Raw genomic sequence first — 27,074 nt, forward strand, 5'->3', positions numbered from 1 at the left:
GAAATTTTTACGCTACGCTTCGCACTTCGTCTCTGTTGGATTCGAAGTATCTCGATCGGAGCGTTTCGACGTCGTCCGTGGCGTTCCATTCCGGGAGTTCGACGTGGCGTAAACCTCTTCGGTGTAAGTGTCGGTTGCGGAGTTTTAAGATTTGGAACCCGAATAAGCCGAGGAGGACGAGGCCGATTAAAGAGACGAAGAAGAGGAAGCCAAAAGATTTTTCAATCTTCGCGTCTTCTTTTTTGCTCTCGTTGTTCTCGTCGGCGGAGGCTGATTTTTCCACGTTTTCGCCATTTCCTTGACTTTCTTTGTTGCTACGCGTCGCCGTTGGGCTCTCTTTTTCGAGCGTACGAATCGTCCACCCGCCATCGGCTATTCTTTGAATCTCGGTGTTTCCCGCCGTGTTCGGTACGTTCGAGACGAGAATCGGGAAAGAGATTTGAGCGCTCTCTCCGCGCGGGTCAATCGCTTCGACTGTCACGTCGATCATTTTCTTCTGTTGTTGCGCATTTGTGTGAGTAACTTTTGTCGCGTCAAATAGAAACTCTCCCGTGTTGGTATCGATAGAAGCCGCTCGAACAGACCGAGCATTCACAACTCGAAACTTGATATCGTTGTCCGCCTTCTCCTCTGTCGTCGTCGTCGTCGCGTTTGATAACGACGCTCCAAAAGTAAACGACGCGATTTCGTTGGATGCCAAATCTAAAGCGATATCGACTTCCGGCGCGCGAGTAAACACGGGTGGATTTGCAAATTTTTCGCAACTCTCGCCTTCGTAGCATTCCTCGCACTCGCACTGAAATGTGTCTTTGGTACAAATACCTCTGCCGTTGCACGCGATGGAGAACGTGGGGTCTAGTCCGGGACATTTATTCAGAGTACAGTTATCAGACGGGTTGCCTAATCCAAACGCGCACGTCTCGCAATACGGAAGTTTGCAGATGTACGAAAACATTTCAAGAATCGTTCGCGACTTTGCCGCGTCATCTCGCAAAGCCGACTCTCTCGTGTATCTTTCTAACAAAGCATCGCCGGCGGCTTGTCCGATTGAAAACGTTGGAAGAGTGAGTGTAGATTCCGGGAAGCTGCGCCAATTATCAGCCGCGGGCGCAGGAATCCGACTTTCGTACGTGTCGACGTTGACGATCAACACGCCCACGCCTCCGGCGTCTTGACAATTCATTGTTTTTACGTCGAAAGCGCACCCACCTCTCACGACTACGCAGATTTTACCTTCTACGTCGTCGGAGATGTAGGCGTTGCAGCCTTCGCGATCCCATGCGTCAGGGACAATATCGTTCGATGCGATCGCTCTGCGCGGATCTGGAGATTGATATTCAAAGTTTGTTTCATTCGGAGTTGTTCCACTGTACTTCCGCACGTCGTTACGCAAGTAATAAAAGGGTAACGTGAACGAGGAGGGCCGAGATTTTGGGAACACTAGATTAGCAGATATAGATTCGACGCCCGCGGTACCGGTGCTTACACTCGCCATGTAGCATTCGCAATCCGCTCCATAATCGAGCTCATAAACGTCTAATATGACTGAATCGATGTTTCCTTTCTCTCCGTCTTTGACGTTAACACCGAGCGTTCCGCTCGGATATAAGCAACTATTACTATGATTCGTTGCGCTCTCGTTCGGAACGTCGCTTCCAAAAACAGTCAGTTTTGCAGCAATGCCATCTAATAAAGCGCTGTGTCCGAAATCTGACGCGACTATTGCAAAGTATTGTCCAACTGGCGCGGAGCTTTCTCCTCGAAGGTAATACCCCAACGTACCACCAACTTCGATGTTTGGAATAGTTTCAAACATATCCGCTTTCCATAAGCCGCGCTTGAAATCATACGACGGCACGACACCGCGCGATACGCCAAAGTAAAGTTCAGGTCCAGCGTTTGCAAACGCGGAATAGTCGTTTAATTTCTCGATATCGAGAGCAAATTTTTGATTCTGGCACCTGATTTCAAAAATAAACGCTACGGCTTCGCCCGAATCTAATCTGTTTTCATACGTTTTTATCTCACCGTTTTCAATCGAGATGAGTGGGATTTCGCATGCTTCGCCGATGAAGTCTTTTGAACACTCGCAAATACCTTTTACTTTGTCACAAACGCCGTTATTTCTACACTCCTTCTGACACCAACCGTACGAAGGAAGCGTTTGTATGGATACGCGATATATCAAGCTTTCTGAAGCTCCGATAGCGTCGTTGAACACGGTAAGAAACCACCAATCGACATTTTCCTCTTCCGCTTCATCGGCGCCGATACTCCATCCGCTCATGTTGTATCTTCTCGGAACGTCTGAAACCTTTACGCTGGCTTCGTGCTGCACGAGATACTTTTCTTCCTCGCCAAACGGATGGTTATCATCGTCGCCGCCGGCGTCGCCGCCGTCCTGAGTTTCGTTTGGTATTACTTTCGCTTCTGGTATTTTTCCCGAAGATTCGTCCCTGGTTTCGAGCGCATCAAATGCATCGTACGCGTCTCTGCAAAAGTTATCATCGCCGGCGTACAAATTCTCGTTGACCTCACCGGCATCGTCGTTCAAAAATCCACCGCGCAAGCCCGGGGGACAATAAATCGGAACCGCATTTCTTCGTAAGAACAAGCGTGGCGAAGATCCATGATGCAAAGCGTGGTCAAGCGTCGCTCGAACTATCGCTGTATCGCTCGTTACACGAAATTTATAAACATCGAACGCGCCTTCAGGTAACACTCGAACGTCGGTAACATTCTCAGAAATTACAAGAGACGTTCCGTTTTTTTCAATAACCGTATCTTCCAGCGTCAAGATCTCAATCGGGATCGAGCACGCCACGCCGGTGAGATTCAGAGGACAATCGCACACGCCGTTGACACATCGACCGATACCGCTGCAGTTCGCGACGCACAGCTTGGAAGAACCAATACCACCGCTTTCGTCGAGGAGCACGGATACCTTTACGTGCAAATCTTTCTCGCTTCCTTCAAATCGAGTGCCGCCGTTCGGCTCAATCGCCGTTTCTGATTGACGTACTCGTGCGCTTCTCACGCCAAAGCTCCACGTTTCGTTGGGAGAAACTGTGAAATTCGCGAATAAGTATTCCGGTACGATGCAATCTATCCTCGTACACTGTGTTTGCGCTATGGATTCAACGTCGTATCCGGTTCTCACGAACGCTCTCCATGTGACGACAATCTCGCCTGATACCCAATTCGCGTCTTCGAATGAGGTTTTGTCGTCTTCTAAAGCACCGTCAAAAACTCCCAAATCGTCGTCGTCGACGCTTTCGAACAACTCTATGCCAGCGTTTTTACCGTCTTGAATCAACCCGGGCGTTTTTAAACTTCCATCTATGACGAATTCTCTGCCACTCGCCGGCGTGAGCGAGGGACATTTCGAGTATGCGAAATAATTTCGCTCCTCGGAGGAATACGTCGCCAAGCACGCCTCAGAAAGATACGAAGGCGGTTTTGCGTGAATTCGCAAAGCTTTCCACGAGATATCGATTATCGACGCGTTTCGAGGGATGTTAAAATCGTCCTGAAAACTCAAAAATGAGTTTGCTTCATCTCCGATAGGTCCGGACGATACGAGCGTCGAATTGATCGTAAAAGTTGACGTATTAGTGAAATCGCTGTGGATGAACTTCACCGGAACGGGCGTTTCGAACGTAACTTTCGTGCTTTCATTATCGATAGGGGAGCCGTCCGCGAAAGTAAGGCCGGTGACTTTTTTGCCAAAGAGTTCAGGGATACCGTTGACGTCTTTGTAGTTTATAATTTGCACGGAGAGAATCGCGGATGCGCTCAAGGTGGTATTTTCGCTCTCCACGTAAAAGTACTCCCAATCGCCCGGACGGATTTTGCGTTCAAAGACGCTCTCTTCGTCGTTTGGTATTAATTTTGTGGCGTTATTTTGGCAGTAAAAACCAGCGTATCCCTTGAAACACACGCACATTCCTCTAAAGAAACCAGCGTTCACACATATGCCATGATTGCTGCAATTGAACGGGCACGTCGGAATTCTTTCATTCACGGCGGTGTACTCTTCGCGCTCGAAAGATACGCGAGCGTCGAATGACATTCTCTCGCCGGATATCGCGTGATGGTTGATCACAGTCACGTAGTATCCCGCCGAAACGTTTTGCGTCGTCGTGTTACTACTCCTCTCGAAAATGCTTTCAATTGGAATCTCCAAACGCGCGTAGTCGCTCGCCACGCTCGATAACGTGTTCACGAACTGAGAATTTTGCTGATTCGTCGCGCCTTCCGTATTCGCGGCGTAATCAGCGAAGTACCCAAACGAGCGACAACGCGTTTCACCGTGATATAATTCTTCGTTTGGCCACGCCGCGCAGATTATCATCCTATCCGATACGTTATCGGTGAACTCACTCGAAACGTTCATATCTCGGCGAACCAATACTGTACCTAACGCGGAAGGGTTGTTTTCGTGCGAGATTTCAATTTTTATCGCGTTAACACCTTCGGATTCGCTCGGACGTTCCGGAATTGAAATGTACATTTTAGCCGCGCCACCTCGATCGAGCGTTTCTGAGAAGGTATGCACGATACCATCGGGCTCAATTACTTTCATTCTGCTCTCGCAATACATCCCAGCGTACGGGCGTTCACAGAGGCACATTCCTGATGCAGAACATCTGCTGCGATTGTTATTGCAATCTGTTACGCACGAATCTTTAGTTTCGTTCGAAAGAACAACTTTGACGAGCGAGACGACGTCTTTCTTCGGTTCTTTGGATGCCGTGCTGGACCAAAATTGAATGCCTCCGCGTCCATCATCCATGCTCACTTCTTCAGGAATGAAATTTCGTAACTCGTGCGTTTTAAACGCCAAGGGAAGTGGCGGCGTTCGAACGTTGCATACGGCGATTATGAACCGGCTTTCACTCGAAACGTCGTCGATGCGCAGCGAATGAATCGGGCTTAAAATGCTGTACGATTTCACGTCGAACTGACTGTAATAGTTGAAAGTAGGAATCTGTGGAGCATTGATTGTGAACCGAGTCTCGTTCGTATCATTTTCTACCTCCCCTGGCGACGAAAGAAGCAAAGAGTAGTCTCTAAAAGCAATATTTTTATCACCAGCCGAAGCCAAAGAAACGCTCTCGTTCTTCTTCTTTGTCGTTTCATTCTCGTCGATCCATTCGCACCCATGCGGTTCTGTTTCGCAATACCCACTCGAAGGAACATAAAAGTTTGTTTTGTTTATATCCAAAGCGTCCGAAATGAACAGAGAAGGTCTCGTGTCGCCGTCAAGACCGTCCGGAAAGGTCGCCTCTACGCGCATAAAAGATCGCTCGTCGTCACCACTCGCACTCTCTTTTGGCACATCGACGTTCAAATACGCGCACTCCCCGGGTTCACTTCTCAACAACGAATATCCTTGGTACCTGCTCGTCTCGTTTTCCTTCATTCCCAGCACGAGTTGATGCACGACGATGGAACAGTCCGCCCCGGCTCTTCCTTTCGGACACTCGCAAACGTTCCGTTCCGTGCACACCCCGACCCGATCGCAATCGTTCAAACACTTCACCTCGTCCATCCTATCCGTGTAATAGTGCACCTTGAACCCTTTATCGCTGTTCAGTTTCAAACTCGTCCAGTTTAACGTCAACGACGACTGGTTTTCGAACACGATCGAGTGCGGAAAGATATCTCCCGAATACGTGGCCAGAATTTCTTCTTCTCCTTCATCGTACACTCGCAAAAAGTCTTCGCCTAACACGGAGTTGAAATACTCCAACGCGAGCGTAATTCTCGTCGTCGTCTTGAGTCCATCTTCTTCACCTTTACCACCAATCGTCCACGCGCACTCGTGCTCTTGCGGGAGATACGTTTTCCCCTCTGGACTTCCATCCGTGATCAACCCACTCGCGGAGGCTAAAAAAACAGCCCCAGTCTCGTTCTTCTGCTCCAAAGCGCACGACCCATCGAGCGCGAGCGCGACTTCAAAACAAAAACCACTCGCGAGCAGCCACAAGAACAACGACAACACCATCCATTTCCTTCCCCACTGTGTCGTCGTCGGCAGCGGCATCCGTAAACGTATCGAGTACAGCTGAAAAGGTTGTTGTCTGTTGTTGTTGTTGTTTTTAACGAGAAAAATGACGTCGCAGAAAGAGCAGCCACTCGTTCGTTCGTGTATTTTTTTCTTTCCAAGAGTCAAAATGTCTCGAGTTTTGGCTTCAGAGTGTTCGCCTCTAAAAAAGTGAGATGTCCACGGCAAGGATCGTTCCAAAACCGTCTCCGGCTGGAGACGAGGAGACCGTTTGGAGACCAAACTTCAGGTGCGAGGACAGCATTTGTTGTTGGTGTTGTTATGAGTAGTAGTAGTCGTCTCGCCGTCGTTTACGTCGTGTTTCTTCTCTTTTGCGATGGAGATTGTTTACTTTTGGATGATTTCCATTTTTGCCGCGCATTTCTGTTCTCTACATTTTATGAGTACGAGTTTACTCACACGATTTCTCTCTCCCTCCCTCTCTCTTTTGGGACGATATCGGAAACGTAACAACAGTGGAACGTGGGAAACGTCCGTGGTGCACAACTACCGGAACTTTGTCCGCCACTGTGGCGTGGCGTTCGCGCGGTCGAAATTAGATGCACGCGTGGTGAGCGAAGCTTCGAAAACGGTGGTGGATACGTGCGAGATACGGTCGATTTCGCACAGAGAGAACACGTTAGCGGACGTTTTGGTGAGCGAGAATGGGGTTTCGCTGACGAATATAACGGAGATTGGGAAGCGACGAGTGATTGTATACCCGGACGGGGCGACGAGCACGGTGGAGAGTCGATGGGACGGCGACGTGTGGGTGGAGGCGGACGAGTTGAACTTGTTGGAGACCAGACGGTGGTTGGAGAAAGGTTTTTTGATTATAGCGAGAACGATTAGCACGGAAAGTGGCGAGCAAGTGACGTCGACGTCGTATTTTGAGCCGTGGAGTAACGCGAAAAGGAGGAGTAAGAGAAGGAGCGGGATGAAGAGAAGGTTGGATTCGATGGTTGAGTTGGCGAGGGCAAATTCGAGAGGCGATTTGGCGAGCATGTTCAATAACGAAGACGACAACTACGGGAACGAAGATCCTCGAGGTGGTAATAGGATGTTGCCGTCGACGTCGGAGGACGGGGAGTCGATGACGAGCATGGGTAGCGAACGAACGAGAGAGGAAGAGGAGGACATCGATTCGTCCTTGGATTCGAGAATCGGGTATAGGAACAAAAACGGTCGAGGTGGTAATAATTATTACTCGGACGATAGCACGGTGTCGGATCAAGACACGTTCGATGCGACGGAGGAGTTTGATAACGCCAGTTCGCAACAGCAAACGCACACGGGAACGGAGAAATCGGGAAGCACGTCGTACAGTCAGTACATTTTCGGATTTTTCCAAATGCCTGATTTTTCGAGCTTTGGTTTATCCTTGCCGACATTTGACGAACTCTTTGGAAATAAAAGTAAGCCGAATCACACTGGAACGAACGGAATGCATGCAGGCGATAACATTAACTCGTTTGATACTTCGTTTAACTCGGCTAAGAATAGCGATTACATCGAGACGGCGAGAGCGTTTAATCTTCCGTACACGGCGGAATGTCTCGGATCGTTCGATTGCACGCTTTCGAGCGCGCAAGGCGTTTTGCGCGTGTTCCGCGAACCATTTTGCGCGTGTTTTGATGGCGGTGAAGGAAAGCGATGGTTTGCACACGCGGGTGATTTTCAGGCGTTACAAATTAACGGCGATCATGAGATTCTCGTCAAGTGGGTCACGGCGCAAAGTTTAGCGCAACAGAATTCATTGAAGAAGAAAAACAAGAGGAAGAAAGACTCGGGAACTCGAGCGACAGCTGTTCGATTCCAAAATTTCGGCGAGTTTCGAGACCAGGCGTTCGACTGCATAGTAGCGATGCTTGAAAGCGCGCCCGGGTTAGAAGCGAACGAGGACCAATACATGGATACGGAGGATAATGAATCTTTACACGGCATGCGTCCGGAATACGAAAGAGGTGCTATAGCGGCGTTACAAGTTGGCTATTATCCAGAGCGGTTCGTGTTCGTTGAAATAGAGTCTTTATTATTAGATGAACGCATGCGAGATAGAGTAGGAAAACGATCGAAACCGGTTATAAACATATCGGTCGGTCAACACGCGTCTTCGGCAAAGACGACGCGATTAGGATACGACGTAGACAGCATTCTAAAAGGAGGCGATAGCAACGCGAGTGACTCTGGTGCACAAAAATTTGAGGTGGAAAAGTTTTTCGCGTTTCCCGCCTCGGATGTAGACTGCAATGCTGGGCGCATTGCGGTTGTCATCACGGTGCCAGTTTTGAAAACTCAAGATCCGGCGCACGGCGAAGAGAACGAGGACCTGGGCAGAACATCGACGACGACCTACGCAACGTTAGCACTAGGTGAAGCTTCGATCCCGTTGGCCATTTTAGAAACGAGCTCGCGCGCGGCTGTGCCCTTCACCGCGAATTTGTCCGCGGTGAAGAACATCGAAGCGACGCTGCAAGACGTAAATCCGAAACCGGCCACGAAGAATGGAGCTAAAGGTGTCGGAAGCATCCGATGTCGCGCCTGGTTAGGCACGCGCTCGGAAGCTATCGAGGTTGGCGCACCGAATATTCGACCGGAAACGCTCAAGCGCGGCAAGTCGAAGGATTTTGCGTCCTCGAAAGCAACAAAGAATTTACACATGGCGTTGCACAACGTCGAAGACGACGACGCGGATTCCTCGGACGATGAGAAAGCAGCCGTTTTGTTCGGCGAAGGTCCGTTGCGCAAAGACGTATCGAATCGACCCATCGTTCGAGTCGCTCCTAGAACGTGTAAAGTATTCGTGCGCATCAGTAGCGTGCGGGGTATTCCCGAAGCCGAAGCCGGAAAGAATTCTAACGGCGTCGTTTTGAGATGTTCGTTGTTGAACGACTCGCGAGATTTAGGCATCTTCAAAGCGAAAAAAGCGGGACAGCCGGCGACTCGTTTCTTTCTCGGCGATGGCAACATGAAAGAAGCGGAAGACAGCGACGTCGTTTGCTTTGAAGTGGAAGAACCAATTGTTAATGCCATCGTGAAAATCGACGTCTACTCGAATAAAGAAGGCGCGAAGAACGTCAAGATTGGACGATTTTGCATCGATTGCTCTGGAATGCCAAAGACAGTGTGCAAAGACTCTAGATCGAGCTTTTTCAAGATCAACCAAAGAACGGGCGTTCCGTTGTCGCTCGGCAATGGCAAGTTCAAGTTGTTGAGATCCCCGAAAAAAGCGAAAGTGAAAGCAAGCGTCAACGTGGACGCGAACGGTGAGTTTACTTTCGCGGGTAAATCGAAATTAAAACCGCTTTCGACCTTGTCCGGGTTCACGGCTACTGAGAGCGCCGATCGATCGGGCACGACGGTGACGAGCGCGACCGGTAACGTCGCCGCGCGATCAGATGGCGCCTCGATGTCGAATACATCTTTCACAAACGGAAGAAGCATCGAGCCGAACGATGTGGAATATTTGGGCGAAGTTAAAGTCGCGACGCGAATTGTTCGTTCGATTGACCCGCTCGCCACTCCAATTGTTGGTTCTACGCGCGTCCGGATTTTGAAAATGAGACACGTTCCGTCGGGATCGGCTCCAGGGATTGCGATTCGACACGACCTTTCATGGGCTTGGTTACCAAACGCCTCGGCGAGATCTCCCGCCGGTTGGAAACGAGAATTCGACGTCGCTGTTCGGGACGTCACGAAACCGATTCACATCGGAGTATTCGATCGAGCGAGAGCGGACGAACGCATCGGCGTGTGCACGATATACCCATCCTCGCTCCCGTCGTTTGGGAGAGATATCGTCGCGACCGTTCCGTTGCGCTCGGAGGACGACAGTGAAGTGACTGGTGAAATCACCGTCAAAGCCTCGTTTAGAAAAGCGAAAAGCAACGGTCTCTTCTGTCGCACGTTTAGTACGAATGGTAGCGATGCGAACGACCCGGATGCGATTCCTGCGTCGTCCTCTTTCGGAGGATTCGAGGACGCGGCCATGAGTGTCGGATATTACGCCAGAGGCAAGCAACTCGCACGACAACTTTTATTTGGCATAAACGATATGGACGATGATATCTTAGTCCGAGATCCTTCTGTCGCATTCGCGCATCTCAGCGGTAAATTTGGAGGTGGTTTGAATACGCGCCACCATCGCGAAGAGCGAGAGAAGCGAGAAGCGCAACGCCTGGCTTTAATCGCTGGCATTAACAAGCTTCCAACAAATATTGTTGATACGTTGATGTTTGAGAAGATGCCACCAACGGCCTCGTTGTCTTCGTCTGCTTTAGCGAGCGCGAATTCGAGCTTCGCTGCGGCGGCGGGGGAACTGGGAAGGAGAGGTGCCAAAATAGGAGAGTTTGCGACGGTGCCTCCTCGGGATCCGGCGGCTTCCTCGAGCAGCGACGTGGACGACTTGAACGAAGAAGAAGAGGCGTTAGGAATCGATGCTATTCGCGCGAAAGCTGCGGTTATACGAATCAGTATAGCGTTACAACCGTTCGCATACGCTTTGAAAAGGCTCGAACGAGCGGTGCGGTGGCGAGATTATGCCTCGAGCGCTTCGTTACATCTCGCGCTGCTCTTCTTTTGCTTCTTTCCGAACTACATCGTCGCGTTCATGTGTCTTGGTTTTGTCGTGCACTGTTCGTCGAACAACGATGGGACGTCTGCATGTCTCTTTGGAGCGGAAAAATCGAGAAATAACGAGATTTTGCGTTCCGATTCGGCTTCGGAGTTTACGAATTTCCCGCCCGGCTCAAAGTTTGACGCGCCCATCGGTTGGTTTTCAACTGTCGTTCGCGGCACGGAATTTGAAAACGAAGGTTTGTTGAAAGGACCGAAGCAGCTTAACGATGCCTTGTTCGATAGAACTATGCAAGTTATCTTTTGGGTTCAGTGTCAACTCTCTTATTTCGCGGATTTCATGGAAACGCTTCGAAAAGAAACGCTTCGATGGGAAGACGGAAACTATCGAAACTGCGTCGCGGCGCTGGCGTTTGCCGCGACCGTCGGCGCGATTACGGTGTTTATTCCGTTCGGATTTATTGTCTCCTCGCTCGCATTTTACGCGCTCAGGCCGTCGCGATTGTCGGTCCCTAAGTATTCAATCGTAAAGTTACGATTGAACAACAACGTCATGACAAGTTCCGCCGAAGAAGAAGAGGAAGAAGAACCAGAGGCGAGCATAATCCACCGGCGCGAAGAAGCGTAAAAAATTATATGTTGTATTGTTGTAATAATCTTTCAAATGTATTTATGTATGAATAGTAAATCATCATCGGAACGACGCTCAGTCACGTTAGTTACACGCGCGGTCTTTTACTCTTTTCTGTCGCCTTTTCCGAACATTTTTTCTCTCTCCTCGTCTTCCTTCGCGTTGTACTCCTCCAATTCTTTCTCCACTTTCGCTTGAATTTCCTCCGCGTCTTTGAAATACTCCGCGTCTTTGAAATACTCCGCGTCTTTGGCGTTCCCTTGCAACAACTTAGAGTTCTTATTCGGCGCACCTCTCTCCAAAAACTCGTCGTCTAAGTCTTCATCGTTGCCTTTACCTGGATTTTCCTTCGCGTACTCCTCCAAAAACTTCTCGTGGTTCGGTAAGATCTTATACATACGCTCCTTCTCCTCTTTGTACTTCTCCTGATTCTCCGCGGAGTCTACCCAAAGGTACTCGAACAAACCCATCGAGCGCGTAATACCGCACTCTTCTAAAGTCTTCTCGTCTTCCAGAATTACTCCTTCCGGCGTGCCTCCTTTAGTTTGCGCGCCACGCGTTCGCGAGAAAGAAAGAAAGAAAGAAAGAAGAGACAGGTCAGCAAAACATCAAGCACACAAAAAACGCTCGCTTTAAAAAACAGCTCAAACCCGAGCGCAAAAGACGAGACACGAACGAAAAACGAGCACACGACTTTGACGATGACAACACCAAAAGCGAACAACCTCTTCTCAGCGTCTCCACTTTCTCCCCGGTCTCCCTTTCCACCTTTCTTTTCAACTCCGAGATGGTCTCTTTATTCTTCTCCACGTCGCGAAAAACGCACGTTTTTCCTAAATATTTCGACCTCGAGTCTCGAACTTGAAACCGAGTCAAGTTTTTATGCTCCTCGTTGTTCGGTTCTGGGAGGAGTTTGACGAAAATCGTGATCTTGCTCGTCGCATCGTCGGAGTCTTCGCGCTCGTTGTTTTTCGTGTTCGTCAAAATCGTCGTCATTCTTTTACGACGTGTGTACGCGTGCTGTTGCGTGATCAAACTCGCGCGAGAAAAAAAAGTGTGATCAGATCAACGACGAGAGATGCGAGAGAAAAGAGTGATGAATATTTTTTCTCTTTTTTCTTTTTTTTTACCCTTTTTTGGTCTCTCTTTCTCTTTTTGCTCTTTTTCTCGCAAGCGGCAAGAGTTTTTTTCTTTCTTTCGATCATCAATTCGGTGTTTTCAAAAAAAAATTAAAACGACCAGTGCTCTTTGCGCTCTCTTTCTTTCTTTGTTCTCACGAATAACTCCGATGAATGCGCAAAAAGTAGAGCAGTAGTACATCATCGTCTCATCTTCACACGAAGCCGCTGTTTGTGTGCGTGTGCGAGAGAGAGTGAGAGAGCAGCGTGTGCACGACCTGATACAACTTTTTTGAAATGGAAGAAAATGTACGGGAAAGAGATCGGCTCAGAGAGAGCAACCAAAAGACCAGAAAAAATACGTCTCCTTTTCTCTCTCGCGGAACGAGGAAGAGAAGGACGATGATTTCCGGAGCGAGAGAGAGTGAGAGAGAGAGAGGCGTTCGAGATGGCGTTGTGTGTGTGGTCGTTTCAAGTAAACGCGCGCTAAAGGGTAAAGAAACTGTTTGCGCTCCCAAGAGAGGGCTTTTTCTCTCTGTGAGTGACCTCTTTCTTGGAAAGCACACAACAAAAGAGAGAGATACATTTTTAGTCATTTTTGAGGACAGTTTACGCTGAAATGTGAGTGGTTTGGCCGCGCAGAAACGGTCAAAAAGTGAAGCAGAGATAAGCAACTGCGCGTTTACGCGAAAAAAAGGAGTTCGAACGCGTTTTTACTCGTCTTTAGTGAAGGCGCAAAATCGTCCGCCGGCGAGAGCGCGGGAGGCGATCGAGCGCTTATTTCGAGGCAGAAAAAAAGGCAAATTTTAGGGTGGATGAAGCGACAGTTTTTGCCGATTTTAACGGTCGAACGATCGGTGAGTGCGTCCTGAGTGCTTGTCACGTGTACTGGGACATCCTAGAGGTGCTTAAACGACCTCAAATCGGACGCATTCGAAAGGAAATTGCTTCGGAAATTGGAACCTCTTCGATACGACAATTCATTAATTCGCCGCCTTCCAAGCGAGATAAGCGGGTGAGACTTTATTCTTCTGGAGTAATTTTTTGATCGATTTTGACGCTCATACTCGCTGTGAGTGCGTGCCTGGGTATGTAGGACCGAGTAGATGCTCTCGATCATGGAGAGATGTGGCGCAAAGCCCCGCGAAAGCGTCCGTTCTTCTCCGCGATTTTTGCGGAGCAAAGCAAGGAAAGAGACTTCGCGGCGAGTTCGAGAAGCTACATAAGTACCATCTTTAGGTATGGTGTTACAATGTTACGAGCGAATTGTGCGCGCCGAGAGGGGATCGGATTGGTTTGAGTCGAACTCAAGTGCTTTATAGGTTCCATCAGAGTCTCCCTGACTGCTGGGGAGGCCGTCGTAGCGCCGCGTTGAGCGGCGACGTTTTCGCCCAGGGCGCCGAAGGCTCTCGGCGTCTCCACTTAAGTTCGAGAAGCTACATAAGTACCATCTTTAGGTATGGTGTTACAAAGTTACGAGCGAATTGTGCGCGCCGAGAGGGGATCGGATTGGTTTGAGTCGAACTCAAGTGCTTTATAGGTTCCATCAGAGTCTCCCTGACTGCTGGGGAGGCCGTCGTAGCGCCGCGTTGAGCGGCGACGCTTTCGCCCAGGGCGCCGAAGGCTCTCTGCGTATCGGGGCCTCAGAGCAATTGCCCACATAAAATTCCATGAGATGATTGATATGATGCGCGCTTGGAAGCCCTGAGTGTACCGCGGACACTCTCTGTGTGCTCTGGAGCGTTGTGAGAGAGTCTGACGTCCTCTAGGTGGCGCACAGGAGGCGGCGAAGGCGCCGACGCTTTTCCTTAGGTCCCCTCCAAGGGGAATAGCGATTCGAATTCGCCGTCGCGTAGTTCCAGACAGCTCCAAGTACCACTCCACTCCACGCATCCCGCCCTTAGTACGTGTTCAACTGGACCACGGCGGAAGGTCCACACCGTTCGCGCGCTTCTATTGGATGGTTGTAGAGTATCAGAGCGCGCGTTTACGCTCCGACGACGCCGGCGCGAAAATTTGCGCTCACGGCGCCTTTCGAATATGTATATCGCCGCCACAGATACCCTTTTGTAACACCCAGATAGCGTTGTCAAATGATCCTGTAAACGACTGATGTTCTCATATCTGTAACTAGACTCTAACGCGACTCTAATGTACGTCTCCGATCACGCTCAGATGCCTTCGATCACTCGTAGCGACCGCGCGACCCTTTAAACTTTCCGTCTTTCTTTCCCCTCTCGGGCGCGTGGACGAAGCGCTCTCGACGTTTGGCTGGAATTGTGATTTTACGTACACTTGCGCTAGACAGAATGATTGTGCATATATGTACAAGCGTATTTATATTAAAACATGAGTAAAATAGTATTCTCAGAGCTTCATTTTCAGTGCGCTCTGGCGTATGTTGTGTGTTACTGTTTCTTTAAACTTCATTTGTTCTTGTACATTTTGTCTCTCTCTTAAAAAACTAGAGTCTAAACGATCAACTCCTCGCAGGTCCAATCCGCATTCTCACAACACCCAGACGCAATTCATCCGTCTCATCTCCACTCTTTATACAATAAATCTCTCGCGAGCGCTCTCCAGTGGACTTTCACGCTGAGCAAACGACACCGCAAGCGAGTCACGTCGGTCTCGCCTCCGCCGGCTCTGCGAGAAGAAGGCGAGGGGAGCGAGGACGATTCGGCGACCTCTCGAACGGTTTCGACTTTTCGACCGAAATTAAGAAGTCGTCGGACGCCTCCTTTTCTGTTTTTGGTGGTGTTTTTGCCGGAGGCGGCGTGACGAGAGGAGGAGGTCTCGTCGGTGTCGTAGGCGCTCGAGTTGTCCGCGTCACTGTTGACTCCGCTGCCACCGCTCGCGGAAAAGTCGTCGCCGCCGCCACCAATTTGGGTGGAAGATGGAGAAAAGTGTAAATGTTCGGCGGAGACGGCAACGGCAGCTTCACCTTCCTTTTCTGTGCCTCGTCCTAACGTGACGACGGCGTCGGTTTCGCCGGCGCCTCCTCGGGACGGTGAGGCAAAGGATTTCGGATGATGGCGGTATGGGGAGAGGAAAGAGGTACCTCCTCCTCCTCCTCCGCTGCCACCATGATTATCACCGTCGTCGTCGTCGATATTGTTGTCGTTATGGTTACTACTGTCAGGAATATCTCCATCGAGATGATCTGCTTCACCGGTATCATCATCGTCGTCATCATCATCATCGTAGTCCTCGTGATTTCCGTGAGCGCCGTTTACTCGATACCCGTTGTCGTACAGACCATTTCCCGCTATGCCGTTACTACTAGTACTATTGCTACCACCATACTTCCTTCTTCTGTTAATGTCGCTATTATTGTGAAATTTTGGTAAATCAAACCCAAACGTCGAGTTGGCAAACGCACGAAATGTAAACGCTTGCTTATACGCGGCTTTCCTCTCCACGTTATATGCTCTCGCCACGTCCGATCTCGGCGCAAATCCGCTAAATACTACAATTTTCTCTTCTTCCGTTGTTTTTGAATTGTTATCACCGTCGTGCATCTTTAACACGCCGCCTGTTGCGAACAATCTCACGCACAAACAATCTCCGTCTTTTGTCAACGCGCACTTCTCCCACTCTTCGTTGTTCGCGTAATACGACTCAAACGCCACCTCAGGTAACGTTGACTCTCTTCTATCGCTCTTCAAATTGTTCGACTGCGCCATTTTCGACGTGCTCGCGAAGACTTTAGTTTTACACGACGCCAACGGGTTCGCTAAAGTTCCTTGTTTATCTTCACCTCCCTTTTTACCACTCTTTTGTTGTCTCTTTTCCAACTGGTCTAACAAGCACACGGAAACCTCCGCGGAATACGTGGTGTGCTGCACGATGTTCAGTAAAGTCGTCGCTCGCCAATCCACGTTCTCGGTCGTCAACTCCTCCAGATTATTATTATCAGCGGCCGTGGCGGTAGCGACGTCGCTACTCTCAATGTTCCTATCTTTCTTCTTCCACCGGCGAACGAAGACGACGTCCCCTTTCGCGCCGCTCTTGTTGTTCTCTCCCGATGAAACGTAAAGCGACGAAGAAGACGAAGCGCTCCTACCGCTACTGGGCGCGTAAAACAGTAAATCGTCTTGCATCCCAACCTCTTTAAACGTCTCCGCGTCGTCCAAAAATAAGCGGTCGAACGCGTCCCGCCACTCCGAGTTGGTCCACCTCTTTTCCTTCTTCACATCACCACCATTCTCGCCGCCAAAAACATTCTTCTTCTTCTTCTTCGCTTCTTTGGCGATGATGTTCTCGTTGGAATCGTACTCAAACAAAGCGCCTCTGGCGTGCTCTTTAATCTCTCGCAACAAAGTTTCTCTTCTTCGTTTTCGCGTTTCTGCGGATGCTGTCGTTGACGTCGTCGTCATCATCGTCGCCGGGGTCTTCTTCTTTCAGTCGCGCGCCTCCTCTGCTCCCATTAAAACAAAGAAGAAGGATATGAAATGCCGCGTTCCTGTTGTATTCGTATCTAAAAAACGGATGAAATGGAAAACCAAAGAGCGCTCTCTCTCTCTCTCAAACTCTAACGAGGCATCGTCATCGTCCAAAAAAGAAAGAGCGTAAAACCTTCTCGTGTAACGTATTTGTTCCTGTTGTTCTCGTTATCTCGCATTCGGACGTGTATCTTCTGAGGTCTTCAACGCCTTCTCACAAAATGGGGGGAGCAAAAATGTGCTCTGGTTTAGTCGTACGTTTTGGCGAAAAATGTGCTCTGGTTTGGTTTTTTTCTCATACCTGAATTCATCCGCCCAAATTTTCTTTCCTCCGTTGTCGACTGCATAACAAAACACAACAAAAGAGGGGAATCTCGCGCTCTCACACGAACGAATCGGCGTCCGAGAATGCAACGCAGAAGAAGCGCGTGTTAATAACGAACTCTCCTGTTGTTGGTACCGTCGAGAACGAGATCGATTTCTTCTCAGTGCGACCTTTTCGGAGTACTCTTTGTTGGTTGAACGCGTATCAAGGAGAGCGATCGTCCATCTCTTCAAACGTGTCGAATTTTTTCCCCTCTTTTATCTGTGTTGACAGGGCAGTCGAGAGAGAGAAAAAATCACAAAAATCACGTGGACGAACACATCGGAGAAAGGGAGACTTAAAATTTTTTTTTTTTAAACCCTCGTTCTCCTCATTTTTTCTCTCTCTCTCTCTCCCGTTTAAATTGTCGGAAATTAAAGAGAAGAACGTTTAAAGAGTGTCCTCCTGTATTTCAACACGACTATAAAAATATAAAATAATGAATCAACAACAAGGCGCGAACAACAACGCCAACAACAACGATCAAGCTTTGGCGGCGGAGAAAACGTGCATAAACGAAAAGTGTAAACGAACGAAAGGAAACCACGCGAATAAAAATTCCAAGGAAATTCGATGGAGGAAAAGCAAAGGTGAGACGAAAAATTAAAAAAGGGGGAGTATAAGATTTTGAACTCTCACACGCGAGAGAGAGAGACGAATTTTTTCTTTCGTCAAATGCTCGTCTTCGATTACAAAAGACGAGCGTTTGAGGAGACATGAAAAAACTGACCAATTATCTATCTTTTATCCATAACAGTGATACCAGGCGCGGATATCTGCCAATCGTGCTACCGAGTCGAGACGTTAGCGTTGGCGGATAAGCAGTGCGCGATGTGCGACAGCCGCAAAACCAACGGGTGCTGGTACCGGTCGAAGGTGATACAAGGCGGGAACTTGTGCCGAAAGTGCTATAACAAAGAACTGACGAAGCTGCAAAATAAGACGTGTGGGGCGTGCAATGCGACGGAGACGACCGCGAGTTGGTACAACTCGCACGTGAAAGTCGGGGTGAGTTTGTGCCATCGATGTTATTATCGCGAGAGAGCGACGATTTCGACGAAGAGTTGCGTCGCGTGCGGGAGCGATAAGACGAGCGGGAGTTGGTTGAAGAGTAAGTCCGTGGAAGGCGCACATTTGTGCGTGAATTGTTACTATAAGGAGTTGGTCGCGTTGAGTGGGAAGGAGTGTTGCAGTTGTGAATCGAAGACGACCAGTTCTATTTGGTACAACTCGAAAGAAGAGAAAGGGAAGCACTTGTGCGCCAAGTGTTACTCGAGAGGCAGGAAGCGGCACTTGAGGGAAGTGAAAGAGCAGAAAGAGAAGGAGAAGACGTCTGCGGCGGCGAAAAAGACGAACAGGAGGACGTAAAGAAAGAGCGAGAGAGAATTGAGACACGGTTTTGAGGATGAGAATGAGACAAGGAGAGACAACATGCGCGCGAGAGAGAGAGAGAGAGAGGCGTGAAAGAGAGAGAAAGAGAGAGACAAAAAGCAAAAGAACAAATGAAGTTTAAAGAAACAGTAACACACAACATACGCCAGAGCGCACTGAAAATGAAGCTCTGAGAATACTATTTTACTCATGTTTTAATATAAATACGCTTGTACATACATGAACAATCATTCTGTCTAGCGCAAGTGTACGTAAAATCACAATTCCAGCCAAACGTCGAGAGCGCTTCGTCCACGCGCCCGAGAGGGGAAAGAAAGACGGAAAGTTTAAAGGGTCGCGCGGTCGCTACGAGTGATCGAAGGCATCTGAGCGTGATCGGAGACGTACGTTAGAGTCGCGTTAGAGTCTAGTTACAGATATGAGAACATCAGTCGTTTACAGGATCATTTGACAACGCTATCTGGGTGTTACAAAAGGGTATCTGTGGCGGCGATATACATATTCGAAAGGCGCCGTGAGCGCAAATTTTCGCGCCGGCGTCGTCGGAGCGTAAACGCGCGCTCTGATACTCTACAACCATCCAATAGAAGCGCGCGAACGGTGTGAACCTTCCGCCGTGGTCCAGTTGAACACGTACTAAGGGCGGGATGCGTGGAGTGGAGTGGTACTTGGAGCTGTCTGGAACTACGCGACGGCGAATTCGAATCGCTATTCCCCTTGGAGGGGACCTAAGGAAAAGCGTCGGCGCCTTCGCCGCCTCCTGTGCGCCACCTAGAGGACGTCAGACTCTCTCACAACGCTCCAGAGCACACAGAGAGTGTCCGCGGTACACTCAGGGCTTCCAAGCGCGCATCATATCAATCATCTCATGGAATTTTATGTGGGCAATTGCTCTGAGGCCCCGATACGCAGAGAGCCTTCGGCGCCCTGGGCGAAAACGTCGCCGCTCAACGCGGCGCTACGACGGCCTCCCCAGCAGTCAGGGAGACTCTGATGGAACCTATAAAGCACTTGAGTTCGACTCAAACCAATCCGATCCCCTCTCGGCGCGCACAATTCGCTCGTAACTTTGTAACACCATACCTAAAGATGGTACTTATGACCACACACACAACGCCATCTCGAACGCCTCTCTCTCTCTCACTCTCTCTCGCTCCGGAAATCATCGTCCTTCTCTTCCTCGTTCCGCGAGAGAGAAAAGGAGACGTATTTTTTCTGGTCTTTTGGTTGCTCTCTCTGAGCCGATCTCTTTCCCGTACATTTTCTTCCATTTCAAAAAAGTTGTATCAGGTCGTGCACACGCTGCTCTCTCACTCTCTCTCGCACACGCACACAAATAGCGCGAAATCGATGAGACGATGGTATGCTACCGCTTTCCTTTTTGCGCATTCATCGGAGCGAGTCGTTGTTCTCCTGCAAAGAAAGAGGAGGAAAGGCACTCGTTTTAATTTTTGTTTGAAAACACCCGAATTGATGATCTTCGAAAGAAAGAAGGCGAAACTGCCGCTCGCGAGAAACGAACGAAACGAAACGAGAGCAATTTGTTTCAGAGGAGAGAAACGCGACGCGCGAAAGAGGAAAAATTGCCAAAAACAGTCCGAGAGGAAAAAATGCTCCAATGATGAAACGAGTACACCACACTCCACAGTTAAAAAAAAACGCTTAAGAGAGACGCGCTGAACTTTGTATCACACAAATCTTTGCGCATCATCTCATCAATAAACGAAGATGTCCTCCAGTTCGTTTGCGGCGTCCTCGTCGTCGCGCTCCTTTCTTTTGACGCGTCGTCATCGAAGAAACACTCGTTCTCTCTCTGCTTCTTCTTCTTCTTCTTCTTCTGAATCGTCGAAATCCATCGTCATCGACGCGACGTTTGGGGGACGACGACGGGGAAACAGACGAGATGGGAAAAGGAATATTATCGGTCGGACTCGTTTTTCTCGCGCTCTCACGAGGAGTGCCTCGAACGAAGAGTCCACGCGGAAGATAAACTACGACGACGACGACGACATCGCTTTGGGGGGGACGACAGAAGGAGAAGAGCCGGACGTGTTCGATTTGATGAGCGCGACAATCGTGCCGTACGAAAAGACGTATCGCTTGTGCTTCTTGAGACACGCGAAAAGTAGTTACTCGCGATGGGCGTACAGCAGCGGAGACGAGATTGAGAAAGAGGGAGAAGACGAGGAAGATAACTTTGATTTACCGGATAAGTATCGATCGATCGCGCCGAGAGGGAAAATTGGCGCGCAAGCGGTGGCGAAGATGTTGGTTTCGGAGTTCTCGGAGTACGTCCCGTCGATTATTATCACCTCGGACGCCACGCGGTGTTTAGACACCGTCGAGTGTTTTTCTGTCGCTGAACCGGATGCGTTTGGTAAAACTACGGTCATTTTGGCGCCGGAGTTTTACGAGGTGGCGCACGGGAGCGATGTGAAAGCGAAGCGAATACGTAAGGCGATCGCGGAGAAGATTAGGAGGGAGGCGCAGATGAGAGGGGCGGAGACGGTGTGCGTGGTCGGACACAACGCCGGGTGGGAGAACGTGGTGAAACTGATGACGAAAAGTAGTAAAAAAGTGAGAATGAAAACATCGAATTGCGCGTTGTTGTCGTGTAAAGCCGGGGAGATGACGTGGGAAGAAGCGTTGATGGAAGGAGAGTGGGAATTAGAGAAAATTTTGAGAGTTCCGAAGGAGTTGAATAGAAAAGCAAAGTTGGATTATCCGGAGGAAGGTAGCGGGAATTGGAAGGAAGAGGAGAACGAAGCGGAAGAGGACGAAGACGATGAAGGAGGGGAGATTTTTTTCGATGAGTACGTTACGACAGAATAGAAAGAGAAAGAGAAAGAGAACGAAACTTGAAGGTAGGTGCCAGGCGTAAAAGTATATTCGTCGATTGAATGATGAACGTGTATGTGTATGTATGCTGTTAGATTATGAAGCTTTTTTTACATTTTCATCTAAATCTCATCGTGTTGTCGTTCGTTTCTTCCGAAACGCCACTAAGGTCATCTCCTCCGTCGAGTTCGAAAAGAGCGGCACCAAATACGTTTCTTCGAACTGATGCTCAGACTTTAACTTCTGAGCGAGTTCTTCGCTCGCTTCGTAAAAGACTCGTTTCCCGGCGACGAAATTCTTCATCGTTAAAACTAAAGCGCCTTTGGTTTCGTCCACCATCGAGAGCAACGGCGCTACCCATCGATACACCGCCATCGGCGACGAGTTTCCGTCGCACGCAACTAAACTTAGTTTTTCCCCATTCAGTTTATCGTGAATATCGTCGATGGACTCTTCGATTTTCTTTTGTAAATGGACGAGATTTACTGGCGGTTCGACCGTTTTCGGAGGCTTAAACCCGAGGCGCGCCGGATCGACCGCGAAAATGATACCTGAATCATCACCAGTTTCACTATTTCCCTTCATTTCGTCTCCGAGGGCTTGAATCCATCCGCCTGGGGCGCACCCGACATCCACCACCATCGACGCGCTCGTGATAAACTCAGACAATCGAAACCGCAAAATCGCTTCTTCCATCTTGAAGAACGCTCTGCACAGCGGTCGAATATCTTTTCGCCTATTCTCTGCATCAATCAGCGCTTGGTTTATCGACTGATCGAGCTCTTTGGTGATTCTCCACGAGGAGACGTGTAACCGTCCCCGGATGAGCATGGCGTCTAACGCCACGTCGCACTCGCGAGCCGAGATGCCTTTACCCGGCCCGGTGAGTCCGTACACGTCATCATCGCCTATTGCTTCTTCGATGAGCCTGTCTAAAGCTTTATACGCTTCAATTTCCATCTCTTTTGGAAAGCACCGAATTCGGACCGTTCGTATCTTTTTCTTCATCCTCTTGCCGTTGTTTTCCCCTTCCTGATTCTCTTCCTTCTCCTCCTCTCGATTCGAATACCACCGCTCTTTCACCCTTTCCAAAATCCTTCTCCACTCGACGCCGTCGCCGTGAAAATCAACCACTTGATCCTCGTTCGTCCGTTCATCTCTCGCGTATATCCTCGAGCACATCGAAAGCCCGTGCGGCTCGTTTCTTTTCATCTTCCCAATTAGTTTAATCACCTTAGCTTCGTTGTTTGCTTCTTCCTTCTCCGAAGAATCGTCGTCCCCGCAGCTCACGCACACGACACATCCGCTCACGCTTTCTTGTCGCTCTCGCGCCGCGGAGGTGACATTTTCCGCGCCGTATATTTCAGCGCACCGTTCTGAGATTAAAAGGTAAAAAGAGGGAAAGAGAAGCGTTCGTGTCAGTACATTTGAGTTCAAGCGATACTATCGCGCGAGCGAGCGATCATCACAAATCCGCTACATGTAAAACATACCTAACAACCTGAGCCCAAACACAGTGCTCGTGTGAAACGCAATCGTAAACCTTCGACTCGTTCGTAAACTCTCGTGCGCGTACCAGCACTTCTTCCCGTTATCTCTTGCACACGTCCCGTATAACTGCCACCGTTCGCAGAGCGGTTTCGGATCCGGATGGACGTACTGACACTCAAAGTCGCTCGTCGCGTTCTTCCTCCCTTCCGGTGTATGACACGGCAGATTTTGGAGAAATCGACGACAGATTTCCCGACCCGATGGTTTGTCCAAGAGCAACGATTTCCCTTTTTCAAGCTTGTGATGATGGAGAGCGCCGAGTACTATTCGGTGTTCGCGCATCATCGTTTCTATTTCCGTCGTTTCCGTTTCCGTCGTCGTCATTTTATATTCGCTTATTTTTGTGACGCCCCGAAACCCGCCGCCAAAAACGCGTTCGCATCTGAAAAGTTCGCCAGAAAGAGAAGCGCGCAAATACTATGCGCCCGGCGGCTTTGGTGATAAAGAGATTAGTATTCGCGCGATTCTATCATCCACACAAAGCGACAAATCCACGAAACCGACGACGAGTTCAATCATCATCGAGCTCCGAGAGGTTTTTGAGCATCATGAAAGGCGTGACTTTGCTTGGGAATCCGGAAACGGATGTTGACTCCCCTAACAAGAACAACCTCGATGTTGATGATGTTGCCGGGGCTTCCTCGGAGCGACATCCAGACACAAACAGAACGCGCGTTTTATTCGTCGGCGACGGCGACTTTTCACTCTCAAAAGCGTTTGCAAAAACGAAAGCGACTTCCTGCGTCGTCGTCGCGACCAGTTTATCCACCAAGAGTGAAATCGAGCAAAATTGGAAAGGATACGAAAATGTTCGAGAGTTGGAAAATTTGCCAAATGTAGAGCGCGTGGCGCACGGGATCGACGCGACAAACACAGAAGACATGATGAGATCGTTATCCCCGAATGAAGATCAACAACATCAACGAGCAAAAAGAGCGGATGCTGCAGCGGATGCAATCATATTCGCGTTTCCACACTTACCCGGGAAAGGGAAGATTAGCAAAAATAGAGAACTGTTGAGGAATTTTTTACTCGCCGCGAAAGACGAGAGGGTGATGCGACCGAACGGGGTGTGCGAGGTGGCGCTGGCGCCTGGTCAAGGAGGGACGTTTGTCGACGGAGACGAATCGAGGACGATGTACGGTGATACGTGGAAAGCGTACGATATGGGTGCGGACGTTGGGATGGCGTTGATCGAGTGCGAACGGTTCGACGAAGAGAAGTGGAGAGAAAGGTCGTATAAGCCGACCGGACATTGGAGAGGGTTGGACGACTCGAGGTCGTTTCGGGTGAGCAACGCTGTCGTGCACAGATTTAAAAGAGAAGAAGAGGTTTCAGAGTCAGATGGGAGTTGTTCGAGGTTTCAACGGAAGGAGGAGAGGTTTACCAGGGACGTGAGTTTAGCGATCGAGAAAAAATTGGTCGGCGCGAGCGCGGAGGAAAGCGAAGATAAGAATAAAGACGACGAGGAAAATGGTATCGTGACTTTTTTCGCGCCAGATGGAGAGCAGTGCGCGTTTGCAAACGATGGCACGTGCGCGTTTGCAAATCGATGCGATAAAGAGAGGAAACCGTTGGAGTACACTCGATTGAACCGGAAAGTTCCGTCGAGGTATTTCGACCCGAAGTACCGAGGCAAGTGGTGTTGCGGTAAGTGTTACGTCAAGATTTCGAAAGTTTTGCAGTTGCAAAAGCAAACGAATGGGATTAAGGACACCACGCCGGAGGAAAAGGAGTTGTTGGAAAAAATTAGAGCCGTAGCGATGGAGAGCGCGGAGGAAACGGCCAAGACGTGGAAGGTGCATAAAAAAATTGGATTCACGGACGCGTTCATCATCGATAGGTACGACCCGAAAGACGAGTCAAACGCGGTCGCTCGAAACGTCCGATTACGATATCATTGCGAACGTCACCCGCTCAACGGGAAAGAAGTGAACGAGATTCAGCACGCTTTGCGAGAGAAGTTGGAAAGAGGACACCTAAAAGGCGTCACTTTACGATGGTATCGCCGAGAAGAAGACGAAAAGACGAAGAAGCAAAGAGTGTGAATGTATTACCAATAGTGTCATTATGTATTTATAATATCTGTAGCGTTTAGTAGAGATTACATAGCACATCGATATCATCATTCGTCCTTGAGTGCTTGTTCGTACTCGCTTTCGCTCGCGAACGAACCTTCTATAATTCTACCGTCAAACGCTCGACCGTGCATTCCTTCCTTCGCTTTCAAAGCGGACTCTTTATCGCTAAACTTAGCAAACGCCGAGCCGACGAACGGGCCTCGCCTAGGAAGCGCTAACGAACTACTACTACTCGAAGAATGCGAGCAAAACTTTTCGCACTCGGCGGCGACGTCCAACTTTAAATCTTCGTATTCCTCGTCATCGTTTACGTCTTCCTCGGTGGCGATATGTTTTAATTGGACGTATACCGTTGTTACTGATTCTTCTACTCCTTTCTCTGCTACTGCTACTACCCCTCCTTCTACTTTCCGCGCGGATGCGGCGGCGACGTTATTGGCGGCGGCCAAATGCGCCGGCAAATTCTCCCCCAATTCTGCTCTCTCTTCCGCCTGTATAATTTTCATCTGTTCGTACGCAATGTCTGCTTTTTCCTTCATCGTTTCCGGATCTACCCACCCGCTCGGTCGAGCAATCATCAACGTATACCCGCACAAATCGACGCCGTTGATGGCAAACAACGCCGTTGCCATATCTGGATCCACCACCGTCGCGAAACAATACTTGCGATCGACACTCATCTTGATCTCCTCGATTAACGAATCGTTCGGATACTTACCCGATGCCAACGCCTCGGGATATGCCGCCGACAACGTGGACGATAAGAACACGTTCAACGTCTCCGCGTCCACTTCTGGTGGAATGTTCCCAACGTACACCTGCCGTTGCTTCTTCGCGGTATCTGAATTCGGCACCGATAGGTTTTCGTACGCGGAAATCTGCTGCGAGAGCAACCATCTTCTCGCATCGCGTTGCTTCTTCTTTTGGTAGGCTGCAATTTCTTCTATCCTTGTCGTTGATGTTGGTACTCCGTTAGTAGTGCCACTATTTTGTGTCGCTTTTGTCGTCGTAATACTAGTACCACCACCACCACCACCAGTACCGCTCCCGCCGTTGTTCCCGTCGATCGAAACGTGCTTCGCCGCGACCATGGACTGCGGATGTTTCGGAACGCTTTGCTTCCCGTTCGGGTTCGGCGCGCGCGGTTGATACCCGTACTGAATACCAACGCCGTCCGTTGTTTTCTTCGTCGAATCCTTTTCATCCTCGTCTTCTCTCTTCTCCTTCTCGTTCTCGTTCTCGTTCCTCGTCGGTGACTTTGACGAAAACGCTCTCCTTTTCCTTTCCTTCTTCTTCTTCCTGTTTTTGTTGTCCTCGTCCTCGTCCTTCTCTCGTCCTCGTCCTCGTCTTTCGTCGTCCTCGTCCTCGTCGTTTTCGCTGACACCACCACCACCGCGGTTGTTGTTGTTCTTCGTCATCGTCGTCTTCCTCTCTCGACTTCGGCTCCGAGACGAACGATTTCCCCGACGATTTTGGCGATGAGAAGGACTCTGCGGATTTGAATGGTGTCGCTTTCTCTCTCTCTCTCTCGACCGGCTGCGGCTGCGGGAGTCCTCGTCGGAACGACGCATTCGACTCGACCTCATGATCGCTTTTCGTGCGTCTCGCGTGCGTAAATTCTCGAACAAACCGGCGGGAGAGAGCGCAGCTTTGTTGTGTCGAATTTCCCTAAATGCGACACACTTTTGACGCGCGCGAAACACGCCGTCTCGGTAGTAGTAGAGTATGGCGTTACCGACGAAGCAATCCGCGGCACCGAACAACCCTTCCCTCCTCCTCCCGTCTGAACTCGTGGACAAATGCGTCAACGAGAAAGTCTGGATAATCATGAAAAACGGACACAAAGAATTCACCGGGACTTTGAAAGGATTCGACGTGTACGTGAATTGCGTTCTGGAAGACGCGATCGAGTACGATCGAGACCAAGAGAGCGGGAAAGAAACGACGAAGAATTTGGAGAGCATTTTGCTGAACGGGAATAACATATGCATGATCGTGCCCGGAGGGGAGAGGAGTTGATTTAAAAAGAG

At 49.5% G+C, this 27,074-nt stretch overlaps 10 protein-coding genes across 10 annotated transcripts; 5 read left to right on the plus strand and 5 right to left on the minus strand.

Moving 5' to 3' along the window:
- Positions 1-7: 7 nt before the first annotated feature.
- Positions 8-6,049, minus strand: Bathy04g02930 (predicted protein; the record flags this gene model as incomplete). The annotated part of the gene is made up of 1 exon (XM_007513804.1): positions 8-6,049. One exon carries the CDS (start codon positions 6,047-6,049, stop codon positions 8-10), a length of 6,042 nt encoding a protein of 2,013 aa, XP_007513866.1.
- Positions 6,050-6,386: 337 nt separating this feature from the next.
- On the plus strand, positions 6,387-11,252 carry Bathy04g02940 (predicted protein; the record flags this gene model as incomplete). Its single annotated transcript, XM_007513631.1, has 1 exon — positions 6,387-11,252. The coding sequence occupies one exon, from the start codon at positions 6,387-6,389 to the stop codon at positions 11,250-11,252; it is 4,866 nt and encodes a 1,621-aa protein (XP_007513693.1).
- A 107-nt stretch (positions 11,253-11,359) lies between these two features.
- Positions 11,360-12,251, minus strand: Bathy04g02950 (unknown protein; the record flags this gene model as incomplete). Its single annotated transcript, XM_007513546.1, has 2 exons — positions 11,360-11,793; positions 11,939-12,251. 2 exons carry the CDS (start codon positions 12,249-12,251, stop codon positions 11,360-11,362), a joined length of 747 nt encoding a protein of 248 aa, XP_007513608.1.
- A 2,659-nt stretch (positions 12,252-14,910) lies between these two features.
- Positions 14,911-16,752, minus strand: Bathy04g02960 (unknown protein; the record flags this gene model as incomplete). Its single annotated transcript, XM_007513611.1, has 1 exon — positions 14,911-16,752. The coding sequence occupies one exon, from the start codon at positions 16,750-16,752 to the stop codon at positions 14,911-14,913; it is 1,842 nt and encodes a 613-aa protein (XP_007513673.1).
- Positions 16,753-17,621: 869 nt separating this feature from the next.
- On the plus strand, positions 17,622-18,550 carry Bathy04g02970 (unknown protein; the record flags this gene model as incomplete). The annotated part of the gene is made up of 2 exons (XM_007513335.1): positions 17,622-17,772; positions 17,940-18,550. 2 exons carry the CDS (start codon positions 17,622-17,624, stop codon positions 18,548-18,550), a joined length of 762 nt encoding a protein of 253 aa, XP_007513397.1.
- A 1,752-nt stretch (positions 18,551-20,302) lies between these two features.
- Positions 20,303-21,406, plus strand: Bathy04g02980 (predicted protein; the record flags this gene model as incomplete). Its single annotated transcript, XM_007513474.1, has 1 exon — positions 20,303-21,406. One exon carries the CDS (start codon positions 20,303-20,305, stop codon positions 21,404-21,406), a length of 1,104 nt encoding a protein of 367 aa, XP_007513536.1.
- A 135-nt stretch (positions 21,407-21,541) lies between these two features.
- On the minus strand, positions 21,542-23,287 carry Bathy04g02990 (unknown protein; the record flags this gene model as incomplete). The annotated part of the gene is made up of 2 exons (XM_007513792.1): positions 21,542-22,788; positions 22,906-23,287. 2 exons carry the CDS (start codon positions 23,285-23,287, stop codon positions 21,542-21,544), a joined length of 1,629 nt encoding a protein of 542 aa, XP_007513854.1.
- A 95-nt stretch (positions 23,288-23,382) lies between these two features.
- Bathy04g03000 (predicted protein) lies at positions 23,383-25,011 on the plus strand (the record flags this gene model as incomplete). Its single annotated transcript, XM_007513514.1, has 1 exon — positions 23,383-25,011. One exon carries the CDS (start codon positions 23,383-23,385, stop codon positions 25,009-25,011), a length of 1,629 nt encoding a protein of 542 aa, XP_007513576.1.
- A 77-nt stretch (positions 25,012-25,088) lies between these two features.
- Positions 25,089-26,462, minus strand: Bathy04g03010 (predicted protein; the record flags this gene model as incomplete). Its single annotated transcript, XM_007513450.1, has 1 exon — positions 25,089-26,462. One exon carries the CDS (start codon positions 26,460-26,462, stop codon positions 25,089-25,091), a length of 1,374 nt encoding a protein of 457 aa, XP_007513512.1.
- A 307-nt stretch (positions 26,463-26,769) lies between these two features.
- On the plus strand, positions 26,770-27,063 carry Bathy04g03020 (predicted protein; the record flags this gene model as incomplete). The annotated part of the gene is made up of 1 exon (XM_007513397.1): positions 26,770-27,063. The coding sequence occupies one exon, from the start codon at positions 26,770-26,772 to the stop codon at positions 27,061-27,063; it is 294 nt and encodes a 97-aa protein (XP_007513459.1).
- Positions 27,064-27,074: the final 11 nt, after the last annotated feature.

This window comes from Bathycoccus prasinos (assembly GCF_002220235.1).
Source record: "Bathycoccus prasinos genomic : Chromosome_4".
NCBI lineage: Eukaryota > Viridiplantae > Chlorophyta > Mamiellophyceae > Mamiellales > Bathycoccaceae > Bathycoccus > Bathycoccus prasinos.